This window comes from Juglans regia, chromosome 12 (assembly GCF_001411555.2).
Source record: "Juglans regia cultivar Chandler chromosome 12, Walnut 2.0, whole genome shotgun sequence".
NCBI lineage: Eukaryota > Viridiplantae > Streptophyta > Magnoliopsida > Fagales > Juglandaceae > Juglans > Juglans regia.
Window position 1 is genome coordinate 27,468,014 of NC_049912.1, and position 16,983 is coordinate 27,484,996.

General features: G+C 30.4%; 1 protein-coding gene across 1 annotated transcript; it reads left to right on the top strand.

The window, feature by feature from the left end:
* Positions 1-12,795: 12,795 nt before the first annotated feature.
* On the top strand, positions 12,796-15,522 carry LOC109009145 (coatomer subunit beta'-2-like). The gene is made up of 10 exons (XM_018989517.2): positions 12,796-12,928; positions 13,116-13,136; positions 13,257-13,318; positions 13,471-13,525; positions 13,673-13,709; positions 13,831-14,156; positions 14,248-14,379; positions 14,501-14,649; positions 14,812-14,880; positions 15,009-15,522. The coding sequence occupies exons 1-10, from the start codon at positions 12,926-12,928 to the stop codon at positions 15,061-15,063; spliced, it is 909 nt and encodes a 302-aa protein (XP_018845062.1). The 5' UTR covers positions 12,796-12,925; the 3' UTR covers positions 15,064-15,522.
* Positions 15,523-16,983: the final 1,461 nt, after the last annotated feature.

The window sequence follows — 16,983 nt, forward strand, 5'->3', positions numbered from 1 at the left end:
TTGTACTGCTCATACACATGGATGTGATTGGGGCTAATTTTAAGTCGATCACAAGGAGAGTTATGTTATATATAATCATTTTTACATATTTTTTATACATTCTATTAATGTGATTTATCAAAATAGTTATTTTATATTTAAAAAAATAACGCAACCAATCACATTAGTAAAGTGTATAAAAAATATACAAAAATGACTACGCATAAAATTTTTGTTATTACAAAAGCTTAAGTTGATAAGAAAATATAGATTTGATTATTTATATTATATTTTTAACAATTTCTAAAACTTAGCTCGTTTGGATTCAGAGAATATTTCATTTCACTTTATCTCATCATTATAATTTTATCAAATTCTCTCACAAAATATAATAAACAATTTAACTTTTTACAATCGTAAAACAATAATAATATTAAAAAATAATATTTTAATAATATTTTATTCAATTTTTAACTTTCATATAAAATCATATCATCTCATTTCTGAATCCAAACGAACTCAATGATATGAAATGGATAAGATTGAGATTTTTAGAATTCCTTCCTTGAATTGAAAACAATCTAATAGAGAATTACGTATTCGCACATGCATTGCATGGATTATACAATATTTATTAGATATTTACTTTTGTCCCAAAACTTATTTTTATTTTTATAAGAATATATCACTCACTCTCTCGTACAATTTAGACAATAAATCTAAGAGATTTTTATAACATATCATGTGCGGGTGAAATTTAGGAATGCCTAAAACTGTATCAAATATCTAAATAGCATCTAGAAAATGAAAAATATCTGCGCCACTGCATGCGCAGTGCAGAAGGAAGCTGAACCCCATGCAAGGCACTTGGTGGGATTTTGCAGGGCATTGCATGCCTAAGACTGGTGGGCGGCAACCGCAGTATTAGGAAGCAAAAAGATTAGGCATTCACTGGCATATTTCTTTTTATGGATTGAAAATACAATCGTCTATCTTAAGTACTACTCCTAGATGTCCTGATAAGAGGATGAGAGGCAATGCAATCTGACACTATGCCTAGACAACTGTAAGAGACGTCCCTGACCCTGACACAGTAGGACAGTCTGACGCCCTAACTGGCTGACCGTCAGGGACATCTCCATCCCTGACATGGTTGTCCAGATGTCACAGGAAGGCGAATGAGCCTGTCCAGGGCCATGCCGCATTTAATAGAGCGAGGGAGAGCACGCCGTGGTAGGGCCACACTACACTCAATGCGTCCCAAGATTTGACACGCAACAACATGCCCATATGGGTGTCAACGACAACCCTGGCCAGGCTTGACAGGTTAGAAGGGAAGCAGGAGGCTGGTAGGGACACCCAATCCCAATACGGAGCCGCACACTGGTCGCCATCACCTCGGGACCCGTCCCGACCAGGTATAAATACCCTTATCTCTGCTAAGAATGGAGTTACTCACTTACACTCTTGAATACTTGTTCAGTCATTCTCTATAGTTCTCACTTTCTCTTTCATCTATTACTTTGAACTAACTTGAGCGTCGGACGTACCATGTCCCCCGAGCCCCCACATTCTTCATTTTGCAGGAAATTGACCGAGCCCCAACGGTGTGAAACACGACATCAACAACTCCATCATCATGTACTTATATATAACCAATATCTTAATTTGATGATGACTATGATCGATTTGTTGAAATTATTAGAAAATAAATTACAAAAATATTTTAAAATGCATTTATATATATATATATATGTATGTATGTATGTATTTAAAAAGATTTTATATATAAAACATGCATGTTGTTCCATTTTTTAATCTGGCTCTCGATTGAACACAGGCCGTTCAATCGAGACTGCCCAATCGATGCCATCTTTACTCCATTGAAAAGGCCGATTCTATACCTTCTTCACTTGGCTTGATCTTTTTTATACCAACAATCAACGAAGTAGATATGCTACTTAATTTGTTTATAATTAGTACCATATATATTATCATATCATGATATTATCATTTGTACCCGTAAGATTTGTATTTATTAATGCAATAATATTCCTTTAATTTAAGCAAAAGGCAGATTAATGTTGGTGTATATTATAATATGCAGCATGTTAGCTATACAGATTATCTTTGCAATGCATATCAGGATTGATATATATATTTATATATTAGAGTACATAAATATTAGAAGGGGATGTGAGCGCTCATGACGGTATGTTAATTTGGAATGTCTGGAGATCCACCAATGAATTAACATATGGAAAATTCTATATATGACACTATCATCATACTTTCATTCTACTATGTAAGATACGACATATTTATAACTATTGAATAATCTTTTATTAGATGATTCTTTATCATGATTTAATGATGATAAATGTGTCATATCTTACGTAATAAAATGAAAGGGAGAGGAGATCAGTATGGTGTGTAGCATTATTCATTATATATATGTAAAATGGATGCACTAAATAGTGGTCTACATGATGTGGTCTACATGATGCCACATCATGTGTGCAAAATGGATGCACTAAATAGTGGCTTCTATCTATATTTATTCATATATATATAGACCCGGCCATGCGCGCAGATCAGACAACTTGGTGAAAAAATGTAATCTGAACAGTTATATTTCTATATATACCCTAACAAATTATAATTTAATCACTACTAATATTGATACATAGTTTTAAGATTTTTTTTTATTAGACTGTGGCTAATTAATTGTATAGAACATTTAGGTGATCTGTTAGATGCTCTGGCTATTAAGGCTGTCTTAATTACTCGCTTGTTGAAAAACCCAGTTGCCTTATTTTACTTCAAATTTAAAGTGGATATTCATACAATTTTCTGAGTTAAATACATTTTTATAATTCGAAAAGAGATAAACATATACAATTTGGAAAGTACTCCACGTCAATTAAATGTTGCCGGTGGATAATGTGAACCCCAACATTAAATACAGCGCACGAGATGTACCCACATGTCACACCTATTTATCTACAAATTATTATAGAAAGTGCTCGGGTCAAAAAATTATGGGGAATCATCATAATCCATATTATACACTATACTAGCTATTGATTATCCTATATATAATGGTTTTCTCACATATGGAGTTCATTTGCGCTTATGATATATATTATTGCTACTTACTTATTGCATTACGAATTTTAACATGAGATTTATAGTATTGTACTGCTATTCTTGACCATACAGTACAGACCATATATACCAAGCATTAATGACGCACATTAACAAACATTAAGTAGAATATATGGTGGTCCTTGTGATCTAATCCAACCTCATTCAGATCCTCCTGATCTAGTGCATCATGTACACAATCTTATATATATATATATATATAAAGGGATCTCGCATAAGTAAATTCACGAATTGACATATATGTTTTGGCCCTATAAGATGTGTTTCATCTCATCTTATCTCATTATTACAAATTTTTTAAATTCTAACACAAAATATAATAAATAATTTCATTTTTTAAATCTCAAAACAACAATAATATTAAAAAATAATATTTTATTTAATTTTTATCTCAATTCACTATTCAAATCACACATTAATATAATATGTTAGATCTATTTTATAATAAAAATTTTAAAAAAATTATAATCTAACGTGCCACACTCACGTTTAATTTTGTAAAAAAATTTCGTGTATGAATCATTTTTCATATACCTATTCTATGATTAAAAGTGATTATCGATTTGAAACAGTGATAAACAATAACTCGTTTTTCTTCCGTTTTCTTTTTTTGTTTTACCCGTTTTGTCGCCACCCATGTGCACAACTATGCTTTTGTCCTCATTCGCATAATTACGTTATTGCATCTCCTCTAATTCATGTTGAAAAATAAAATTAGATTTTTTGTTCTTCTAATATTAATTAGAATATAATAATAATAATAATAAAATGTTAATATCTTACAAATAATCTCAATTGAAGATTTTTGTTTATTAAACTTTTGTGGAACAAATTAACAACTTAAGACTTTTCTTTTATATTTCTTATTAGATTTTAAAATAATAGTATATTTCGCATATAATATTATTTGAAGAATTAACAATTATATTCATATTATTTTTCATAGTAATTCATAAAAAAAAAATCATAGTCATTGGACTAATAATATTTTCATCTTACAAAATGTAATTTTTATTTTTAGGTTCCAATCTATGCATCAGCTTATAATTGATCTTTAAGTTATCATATTCATTATTTTATTTTTTGTGATAACGCATTCTATATTAATCTATTTTTTTAATGCATTTTTTAAATTATTATTAAAAGAATTAATAACACTTTTATCCTTTGAAAATTATTTTGGTAAGAACGTGCTTTTATTTTCTAAGGTCAATATTGCAATTCCAGATTTAAAAAGATAATAATATTATATTTAATTTAAAAAATGAAAATACTGTCTTTAAATTTAAAGAATAATATTTTATTACTATAGGATGTCATTTCAAAAAAATAATAATTTTTTTTTATATTATTTCTCATAATAATGAATCATAATAAATCACTTTTTAAATTAATAATATTTTCATTTGAAAAAAAAACATTATACTTTTTTAAATTTCAAATTAATACTCTATTTTTACATTTTATCATTCCAATAGCGCTTACATCTATGTAGTTTTCTAAAAAAATTATTATCTTATTTTATTTTCATTTATTATTATTAATGTTGTTGTTATTATTATTATTATTATTATGTACATGTCTAATTGGTCTTATAAGTTATAACAAATGGAGCAATGCATGTCCTATTACAATTTCAATATAATTAGTTAATTTTAAATATTAGATTTGTTATGTGTTCAATAATTTTACATTTTTTGTTTTTTTCATTTTTTTTTAAATATATTTATAATAATTTGTAAAATTGTTTAGATAAATTTATGATTATCTTTACATTTATCAGTATTGTTTTAATTGATATATATCTTAAAATTCATATCTACCACATATTAGAAGTGCAATGGCACTTTTAATAAGGAATACGTGCCTTGCACGTAAACTCTTATCTAGTATGTATATGTATATATATATAATATGATAATGACATGGATCAGTACTAGTTATACGTACACTGCAAAACAATGTCACCAATCACGTACTTACTAATAGTCTTATAAATTGCTACGTAAAACCAAGAATCAGTAGTAGTACTAGCTAGTAATTAAATTAAATAATCTCAAAGGCAAAGAGAATAACTTTTGACTTCAGTTGAATTAATTATGCTCGCTTCGTTAGATTCCACCTTTTTGTTCCCCCACCCCAAAAAAAATCATGTGAGAGGAGATGATCAAATTGATCTCCTGTATATATATATATATATATACGTGGCGAGAGGTAGAAGCAACAAATTTATATAAAGTTTTGAGTGTACGTACGTAAGTACGTAGCTAGCTTATTTTTTGATGGACCAGCTGGTTCAAATATATGCATAAATTCTGACCTCTTTAATTAGATCACCATTATTCTCTCCCTCGATCGATGATAAAAGAAGGAAAAAGAAAAATATTCTTGCCCGCTCATGTTGATGTTGTTGAAAAGAGTTGTTGATATATACGCAACGTACGTACATGCAGGACTGGACTCGACTGGACTGCGCGATGATGGTGCATGCACCCATTACTGGGAATTTTAACTCCAGTAGTCAACTTCTGCGGTCCTGATTTGAACAACGCAACATTATATATAGATGATCAGTTGATGAGATCGAGTCGATGTGTTGTTCAAATTAATGAGAACCTCCAAAAGGATATTTTTGAAGGAATTAATCCTGTCGCTGACATATTTGGCTGTAGAGATCGTGAGGAATATGTTCTCGGCCAAGATGATGATATGATTTGTGGAAATAGATCACATCTCAATTTATTTATTCAGATACTTCATGAAGTAGTGTGTGTCATGCAGAAAGGCTTTACAGGGAAGAACCTAGCTAGCTAGCTAGTCTTGTTGTTGGCCATTGGCGAGTTCTTTGGGTCTTGAGCATTCATACAACTATATATACAAGGATGATAAGCAGCAAAAGACTCGGTACTACGGACACAGTGATTAAAAAAATATATGGGAAATGATTTCTTGGCTCTATCTCATGTTATTAATGTTTATATAAATAATTTTAATAATATGATATTTTTGTAGTAGAATGAAATCAATTTCACATAATTCATGCTCCAAGAGAGATTATATTAAAATCATATACTCTCAAAGCATGCATGGACAATATTGTATTGATCTCAATATATATGGATTTTAACGCGTCCAACTTTTAAAGAGATCTCATGTTGAAATTGTTAATTACATAAATATAAATGATTAAATCTGTTTTCTCTTATCAATTTAAATTTTTGTGATAACTAATAATTTTACAAGATAGTAGACGTCATGAGTTTGATCCACACATATAAGACAGTGTTAAATTAACAAATATAAATGATTAAGTTGCGTTTAAATGTTGAACTGAAGTTGAGTTGAGATGATAAAATATTATTAGAATATTATTTTTTAATATTATTATTATTATTATTTTGAGATTTAAAAAAGTTGAATTATTTATTATATTTTATATTGAAATTTAAAAAAATTATAATAATGAGTTGATATAATTTTAATAACCAAACAAAGCCTATGGAACTTTGTTTATGGCTTGCTTAAAATGACCTTCGAAGCCGTACGTGTAGCTGGAAAAAAATCTAATAATACAGCTATATATATATATACATATATATATATATATATATATATATAATAGCCTTTAATTCATGGCTATTTCAAAGTGATCAAAGGAGAGACACAGGCAAGTGAGGGTTCCTTGTGACTATATATGCTCCAAGCATATATAAATTGGGGATGGCTTCATATCTGCAGTGACAATATCTAAAGAAAATCACATGATTCCAAATGAAAGGAAAGATCCCACCCCACCCCCCACACTATAAGAAAAATGAGTATTTGTAGTCATTTATTTGCAACGAAAAGATTATTTATAATTAAAATAGACTCATTTTAACTGTAAATAAGCATTTCGTTAGAATTAACTGACTATAAATAAGCAGTTTTCTTGTAATACCACCCCCCACCGAGTTATCCAGCAATATTAATGAACAAAGTCATGAGACAAGATGAGTCTTCCTAGCTAATTAGTTGATATATACTTTAGTGCATGACTGATGATGATAATGACTAGGGTCTAACCTCCCTATTCATATGGATGAACACTGCATATATAATTGAGGAGGACACTCGGAAGTGGACAAGTTTATTCTGGGCATATGCCATTTTAATCAGATTTTACAACACTTGTTTCTTTTATTTATTTATTTTTTATTTCTTTCTTCTACTTCTTTTTCTGTGGTTGGGTTCTTAGTCTAAACTTGTAATCATTCTTGAATGGACTTTTGCTTTTCTGGGGCGGGACGTACTTTGGGTGCTCCATTCACTGAGGTCAACTTTGGGGGGGATCTTCATATATATATTCAATACCATCTCTGCGCGTTACGTGCCACAAAACAAATCGTAGTGGCCGGGGCACTCAAAGGCCCCTAAAAAGACTTGGTTCAAGCCTATAATATTTTATAGCTTTTGCGCTTTAAATCTTTTATTTATTGAGTAATCTTTTATAATATTTTATATAATTATTAAGGATATTTATGAAATTTTATTTTTATAAATTATTTTACAAAAATTTCATTAATTTATTTAAAATATAATTATATAAATTATTATAAAAATAGTTGTACATTTATTATTTTTCTTATTTAGTTTGTACTAGTAAAATGGCCACCTTCAAGTAAATAAGATATATACTATATATATATATATATATATATAACATAGAAAGTGAACCACTGTTTTCATTCACTTATTGTGCCTGTTAATTTGCTATGACAAGTTTATCATTCTCGCTATGGACGATTGTACGACTTTAATTTTTTTTTTGTTTTTGGAAACTCTACTTTTTCCTTTTCTTTCATTTTAAAGAATATTTATCAAATAATTCATTATTTAAATTTTTTAATGTTTGAACGTAATGATCATTTATTGCTCACGATGATTATTTTACGGATACATATGCTTCCGTCGGTCCATTCAATGTCCACTCGTTGCATAAAATTAGAGATTGGTGGCAATAAAAAAAAGAATAACATAAAGAACAAATTATAAAGTTTTTATGTGGGAAGGGAAGCATGTGCCCTCTCATTAGTATTGTTAATGTCAAAAATAACGCAACAGTTTGAAAGGGAAAAAAAGAATCATTATTGGCTCGCTATAACTATTTGGGTTTCAATCTGTGTAGTCTAAAACTCTCGGCATGATTTGGTGTGATTGTGTGTATATCCATAATAGTGAATAGAAAATAAATACTGATAATATAAAAGAGATATAGACACACAAATTTAAGTGGTTCGACATTAAATCTACGTCTACGAAATTTTTGGAGAGAGAATATCCACTATAATAAACTTATTTACAATACCTCATTGCCTCTCTTTTTCACTATACAATAGATATCTCAAATATATTTACTAGAGAATTTGTTCTCGATGGAGTCGCTTTCCAGAGATTGAAGAAGCTGAAAAAGAAGTCGAATTCTCCCTGGAGTAGTCTGGTCATTTCCATTTATTTGTTTCCTCTTTTCGAGTATCCCTAAGGAGTGGTGAGGATTGGTCGTCTTTTCTTTGCATATCTGACATCCTTTCTTCTCCTCAATTTCTCTTTTTTTCTTCCTGTCCCTTTATCCTGACACTCTCATTTTCCTTGTCTCCTCATTATCTTATAATGGTAAAACTTCTCTCTTGGATCGGGCCTAATAGGTTTACTTTGGGCCTGATATATTTTATCCCTTCCAAGTATGATAAAAGTAAAAGAAAAAAGCTATTTTTTGCTTCCCAAGTGTACCGTTTAAGTATACCGCTTGCCAAATTTATTTATTTATTTATTTATTTATACTTAGTGATTAAGAAAGTGATTTTAAATATATTAGAATATTTTTTAAAAATATTTAAATATATTAAAAAATTTTGAAAAGAAAAAAAAAAAAAACTCAAAAGCTGAAAGCAATAAGGTTGAGTGGGCTACTCTAGACTGCATATTAGCTCGACTCAAAGTAAAAAACCATACGCCCAATCGTCAATGGATCCTTGATTTGCAATTAGCTTAATTAATTTCGCATTTGAAGCATTATCCAACGAGTTAGAATTATGAAATAAATACATAGAATAATTAAACTTAAAGATCTCAAATGGGAGAAATAAATACATAAAATAAATCTTACAATATTTATTAATATTTAATATTATTTAAACATTCTATAAATAACAATAAATGTTATATAAGGATCATTCACTTAACTTTTTTTCACTAATTTTTTATTATTTTTATTTGGGGGAGGGGGCCGGGTTGAACCCAAGACCTCTATTTTAGAGTCTTGGGTGTTATCGTATCAGGCTATATGCCTTTGACAACTTTTTCTTACTTAATCAGCTAAAATTGGACACAAAAATAGATTATACTTCAGTCAAAATAGGAGTTGAAGGCGCATATGATATATATATATATATATTTTTTTTTACTATAGACTCTTGAGTAATGTTAAGTATAAATTTTAAATAGATAAGTTTCATACAAATCATTTATAAAAAAAAAAATGAGTCTCGTAAATAAATAATAGATTTTTATACTTTTTTCTAAGGGCAAGTTTGGTAACAAAAATAAAACATAAAATTCTAATCTCATCTCATCTCATTATTACATCTTTTTCAAATTTTCATACAAAATATAATAAACAATTCAAATTTTTCAAATCTCAATACACCATTTTCAAATCCCAAAACAATAATAATATTAAAACATAATATTTTAAACTTTAAAACAAAATACAAAATTTTTATCTCACTCCCAAACCTGCCCTACGTGATGTCTTTTTTTTATAAAAACTTATATATAATTTAACTATTTAAAATTTATACAAATTATTTTTTATTTAAGGGTTGTACTTAATATTATTAAAAAAATATGGTCTTTAAAAGTTTTAAAATGTTCGTCAACGGTCTCATCAATGTCGAAATCACTGACCGTTGAAACCTACATAACGAATAAATACAGATTAATAGAGCTTTGTTATAAGGGGGTCCGCCGTGCATGGGAGGAATCCGATTATTTACATAAACAAAGATAAAACAAGAGAAACTGCCCTGAAAAATCTAGAGAATTCTGGTAAAAAAAAAAAAAAAAGGCAGCAGTAATCTAATTACACCCGGGCTAAGAGCACACTCATTAAATTAGTTAAAGTTAAAAGATAATTTTAATAAATATAAGAGAAATTTAATTTTTAATTATTCCATTCACATAAATCTCTACATTAGAATAGTTATTTTCTCATTATATAATAATAAAATAATATAAGATGAATTTGATTTTAGATATTCACATAAAATCTCCACATTAAATTATATATTTATTCACTATATGGTAATGAATAATTAATAATTTTAAAAATATTTAATTTTTTAATTTTATCATATTTTACTATTCTACTTATTATATGTTAATTAATAATCATGTTCTTATTAAATTAATATATCACTAAGTCAAATTAATATATTCATTATGATAAAATATATTATAGAAAGAAAGAAAGAGAAAAATAATTAACAAAATATATATTTGATGTATGTACAATAACCTTTAAATTTAGAAAAAATTTTGGAAATTACTGTAGTTAAATTTGACTAATCTAATATGAGTATATTTTATTCTTTAATAGTTAAATACTTATTGAATTTAACTTTTTAATTAATCTAATAAGAGTGCTTAAGTGCCAACCCAATGCTATAAAATAAGATTAAAAAGAGAGAGAGAGAGAGTCTTGGCCCAGTCCGTCTCACTGGGAGACATTTCTCATTTCATCCTTTCCGAATTGGAGCAGGCCGACTCTAATTTCAGATAGCTTCGCCTGTAATGGCCTTAGATATCAATTTATTGACCCTAGCATCGGTTTCGCAGGGCCTATAGAAATCATACATTAATAGAGTAAAGAATATCATGTAACACCCGGATACCACGTGCCCTATAAGTTCTAATGCAAGTACCACTTTTTGCAATATAGAAAGGAAAAACGAAAGGATTAACAGATTCTACGTAATGAAACTTTACGGTTACGTTTCTTTCTACGTACCATGCATCTATTTTATCTTAGTTCGTTTAATTATTATAATTTTTTTTAAATATAAAAAAAAATTTTAAAATAAAAAATTTTAAAATAAAAAATTATATTAAAAATAATATTTTATTAAACTGTTAATTTTCATCTTATCTCATCTATTTATATAACCAAACGTGTCCTAATTCTAATGAGTAATGTGGATTGATTATTAAATGTTAAAACATTTATGATTGGAAGATGACTTTTACGTTCAGTTACATTCATGTGTCGTACAAATGTCGTACATTATTTTTAAAAAATAGTAAAATTTATTATTAAAAAATAATTTATGCTGCATACATAATTTTTAAGTATTTATTATATATTTTATTGATGTGATTGATCAAATTTTTTATTTTATATTAAAAAAATGATGCAGCTAATTATATTAATGAAGTGTGCAAAGAGTATACAAAAATTATTGCACACAGAGTTTCTGATAAAAAAATTAAAATTTTCATTTAAGTTTTATATTTATTTATTTTTTTTAAAAAGAATGTGCAACACTTGTGCACTTCATGATTATAAATATTATTTTTTTATTTTTTAAAACAATTGATAAACTATTTTTATTTTTTATTTAAAAAAAATACGCAAGATTTGACTATTATAGAAAAGTTAAAGAGTAACGCTATATATAATTATAGAAAACATAAACGTTACACAATCGTTTTGAAAAGAATTTTTGATAAAAAAAAATTAAAATTTTTTTAATTTTAAGTGTGCAAAGAGTATACAAAAGTTATTACACACAAAGTTTCTGATAAAAAAATTAACATTTTTATTTAGATTTTATATTTATTTACTTTTTAAAAAAAGAATGTGCGACATTTGTGCATTCTATGATTATAAATATCATTTTTTTAATTTTTAAAACAATTGATAAACTATTTTTATTTTTTATTTAAAAAATATATGCAAGATTTGGCTATTATAAAAAAGTTAAAGAGTAACGCTCTATATAATTATAGAAAACATAAACGTTACACAACCGTTTAAAAAAAAAAAAAAATTTATTATTATTTTTATATAAATGTAATATTTATTATTTTTTCTAAAAAAGATTGCACGTTGCTGCGCTCTCTACTCTTGGACGACAAATATCTTTCCCGAAGTTTATCCAACTTTCCTTTTTGCATCGGGCATTGCTAGGTACAGTCGAAAACGCAAGGCGCAAACTGTACGATTGCCTCGCAATCGGTCGAAACAAAGGTCAAAGCACGTCCGCTGCTAATGCGGAGGTTTCCACGAGTGCCTCGCAATCCCATCTCCCAAGACCCTTAATTTGTCTGCGACTATACACTGACACGGTCAAGGCGCAAACTGTATCGAAACCAATCTTTACCGTCCGTTCTGACGCGTAGGATGATCAACGGAAATGGGTGCATTGGATGACAACGCAAGGCGATCGAAGACTCTTACGAAGCTCAACCTGACCCTCCATTATTACACGTAGGAAAAATCAACGGATTGGAGCACAGGGATGACGGTATACGTTGAAATCAAAGGAAATAATGGAAGTTTGGTAGACCGAGACATTGAACCAAGCATGGACATGTTCATTCCCTAACGTGCATATATATGCACATATATGCTGCAGGAATATTTACCAATCAAACTCTATCCAGTTAACGAGAATCGTTTCTCTTTTCCAACCACGTACAGGCTTAATCAACTACTGCTTCCAAGATATCAACTGCGAAAATGGTGAGTTGCATACAACACACATATATTAGTTCTGATCTGTAAAGCCGCAATATTCGGTCACAGATTAATAGAGCCATTTTTGAGTTCATTTGAAACTTAAGTTTTGAATACGATTTTAGTTTTTATTTGGAACTTAATGTTTAGATATTGGACTAATAATTTTTGTACTTCTGGTATGCCCCTGCAGCCTCTTTCACTCAAGATCGAGGTATTGTTTTGTTTTGCTTAATTTTCTTATTTATTTATACATATATATAAATGGACAATCTCTGTTAAATGAGTTAATTTCAAGCTGCTCAACTCACCTGCTTGCTGTTTTCTGCAACAGAAAGAATATGTTCAAAACTCAGAAAGAGTAAAATCTGTGGATTTTCATCCAACTGAGCCATGGTAATTTACATATCTTCTTTAATTTTCCCATACATGCATGAAAACAAAGGAAAGCTATCTATATCAAATTAGTATCAAGCAAAATGGATTTTTCAATAGCACTTGCTGATCATTATCTAAAGTATATTGCTGAACAATGCTTTATGTGGCAGGATTCTTGCAAGTTTGTATTCAGGCAGTCTCTGTATCTGGAACTACCAGTCACAGGTTATAAGCTGGCAATATTTTATATATTAGGCGTACCTTTGACTGATCTTTGAGTACTGTTTCTGTGCTTCAAACACTTTTGACTTGTATTTATTATTTTTCTCTCTCTAAGCATTTGATGCTAACCCTTTTTATCTCCAATTCCAGACACTGGAGAAGTCTTTCAAGGTCACTGAGTCCCCAGGTAATTAATGACACGCATGTAGTTTTTTTTGACATTCCAGTACTTTTCCATAGAAGTTGTATGTGCGTGTACTGTTGGGCATGTTTTAGATTGACATTCTTTTTTATATATGTGCTTGCAGTCAGGTCAGCAAAGTTCATTGCACGCGAACACTGGGTGGTTGCTGGAGCAGATGACAAGTTTATTCGGGTATACAATTTCCACACACTGGATAAGACCAAAGAATTTGAGGCACACGAAGATTTCATCAGATCTGTGGCCGTCCATCCTACCCTTCCCTATGTGCTGTCAGCGTCCGATGACAAAGTTATAAAGCTTTGGGACTGGGAGAAGGGTTGGGTCTGTACTCAGACTTTCGAGGGGCATTCACACTATGTAATGCAAGTTGCATTCAACCCAAAAGACACCCTTGCTTTTTCAAGTGCATCCCTTGATGGAACCATCAAGGTATTATATATAGGCCTTATGATCTTTTCACTTCTGGCCTAATAGTAAACTGCAATTTTCTTTTTAAGTCTGTTAATGGCTCCTCTTCTAGGTATGGAATCTGAGCTCTCCTGCTCCAATCTTTACGTTGGATGGCCATTCGAAGGGTGTGAACTGCGTTGATTACTTCACTGGCAACGATGAAACAAAGCTTTTAACCGGTTCTGATGATTTTACTGCTAAGGTTTGCAACCGGCCTATCTCCTTCTTCTTCGGCTAAGTAGAGATTTTTTCATATGCACTAGTGTTTATCATTAATTTGAATCTACTCATTGAGACTAGCTATAATTTTATGAGATAAACAGGTGTGGGATTATCAAAGCAAAAGTTGCCTGCAAACCCTAGAAGGCCACCAGCACAATGTTACATTGATATGTGCTCATCCAGAGTTTCCCATAATTATTACTGGTTCAGAGGACGGAACTATTTGCATATGGGATGCCACCACCTATAGGTAACTCTTCATGATTCAAATTTTCCATATTCTGATACCGTGCAGGAGACCAATTGAAATACATGCATGCATTAGAACTAGTACTGTCGTCAGACTTTAATAATTGGTTCTGCTATATATTTTGGTTTTGGAAGTTTTAAAGTAATGCTCAATAATTTACAGACTCGAGAACACATTGAACTATGATCTCGGAAGAGTTTGGGTAGTTGGATACAAAAAAGGATCAGACCGGTAAGATTCTATATATTCTGTTCTTTTTTGAGAGAATATATGAATAATCTTAGTACTATTATCAGTTTGCTGCCCACAGCATGATAAAATCTGCCTTGCTAATATCATGATATCCCTACTCCCTTCAGGGTTGTATTTGGTTGTGACAAAGGAACAATCATGGTCAGTCTGAACAGTACTTAGAAGTTGAGATACGGTGAAACAACTATTTGGGGATGAAAAGTACGTACTTGGAGGAATGAAGTACTGATCATCCGCTGCTGCGTACTGCTCTACTCCTGGTCCCTGTACTACTGTTTTCTTATGAATAAATTTGTCTATCTTCGAGTAACGAGTTGAAGAGCAAGACTAACTAGCTAGCTAGATCAATGAATGAAGCGTTTGATCACCCTACCCCTGCTGCTGCTGTCGTCTTGATTGTGTGATCTGAAATAACTGCCACAAGGAATTGCTTCTTGTCGTGTCCATAGATATTATATATGCTATAGCTACCTCCAAGGATATTAATGTACTCTTTCTCCTGTTTATATATGCATGTGGTGTGTTTCTTTGAATTCCAATGGCTTCTCATCTCTATTCCCAGCAGTGGAATGTAGTACCTATGTTTAAATTAATAAATTCAGTCTGAAATATTGCAATACACTGTCCTGAACACCAATTGGAGTACAGCAATTTTGGGATCTGTGGACTAATTAAGAAGAGATGAATGCTTTAGCTATAAAAAATTCTCATAAAATTAAATAGTAGTTTGATGTGATATGTTATATACTAAAATTACTAAAGGAAATTTAACGTATTATATAAAATCATACCAGTTTGCAAATTTATTTTTATTTGATCATTTTGTGATTGTAGTATTTTTTAATTAAGAATAACCTTGCAATACGGAGAAAAAAAAAAGTTTTAAATTGTAATCTTGAATAATAATTTTCCCATTTGCAGTCCTGCATTTACAGGGGATTGAATTAAAATTTGTACATAATTGCAAAAACAACCCTTGCTCTCCTCGCCAACAACGTTCCAAAATCACTCAATGCCCACTCGCAGGAGGGATAAGATAGCTTGAAAGGATTAAAAAAAATAAAAAAAAAACTTGAAAGGGCCCAGTCCATTCTAACATGCCCAGCCCGCATGGATCAAAGAAAAAAATTATTATGCCGCCATACTTATCGACCGCTCAATGAATTTTATTTTTTTAATTATTTTATTAATAATTATGGAAGTAATTTTTAAATTATGGAAGTAATTTTTAATATTTTTTAAAAATATTAAAATAAAATAAAATAAAATAAAAAAACACTATTTAGCGGTCACTTGCAGCGGTACAGTAGTGCAGCTCAGTTGGAAAGCCTGCCAGTGAAAGAAGACGTTCAGCTAGATCGAGCGTGTTGCAGTTCTTCTATATACAGTCCATTTTGCATGCATCTGCGCTCGCCGCTGACATGAGTCAGATCAGGTGGTTTTACATTTGAAAAAAAAAACACAAAATAGCATAATGAAGAGACTACGAGTCTCTTCTTCACCGCCAAATCCATCTTTGAAAAAGCCATTATCTCCTTCAGATCCATCTTCGAAAAAGCCATTCTCCCTAGATCCATTTTTCCGTTCGTCGTCTCCCATTTTTGCACCCCATTTTTGTGGGTGTCTCACGTCTCTCTCTCGTTTATCAGATCCCGCTACTCCCTTCGGCGAACCACGTGAACTCCGTCGGTAAGTATAATAATTTTAGTTCATTTGAAGCAAAGAAGACGGAGAGAGAGGCTCAATCATACTTACACCAGACAATGCCCCTCTTGCAGGATCCTGCCATGTCTTGAAAAGATCTTGAATCAGCTCCTGTCGATGGGCCCGAGCACAAACCAAACTAGCATACTTTTTTTATTTCCGACCAATCTTTAGATGCCACAACCTGAAGACAAAGATCAAGTTCCGTAGTATGTTAAATAAAATAAAAATTCTTGAAACAGGTCAAGCATATATATATGTACTGAAGAATACAACATAAAAGCATAAACAAGCCAAGCGCAGTAATAAACTGAATGACATACAGTTGCAATTGAAGGGCTTGAAATTTGAATCCTCTCTTGGATGAGGATAGGTAAC

Excerpts from the sequence above, each read along its gene's own strand:
- LOC109009145 (XM_018989517.2), top strand. Across the intron at positions 14,157-14,247 it reads CCCTTGATGGAACCATCAAG|GTATGGAATCTGAGCTCTCC; the intron begins GTATTATATATA and ends CTCCTCTTCTAG. Across the intron at positions 14,650-14,811 it reads TGGGATGCCACCACCTATAG|ACTCGAGAACACATTGAACT; the intron begins GTAACTCTTCAT and ends AATAATTTACAG.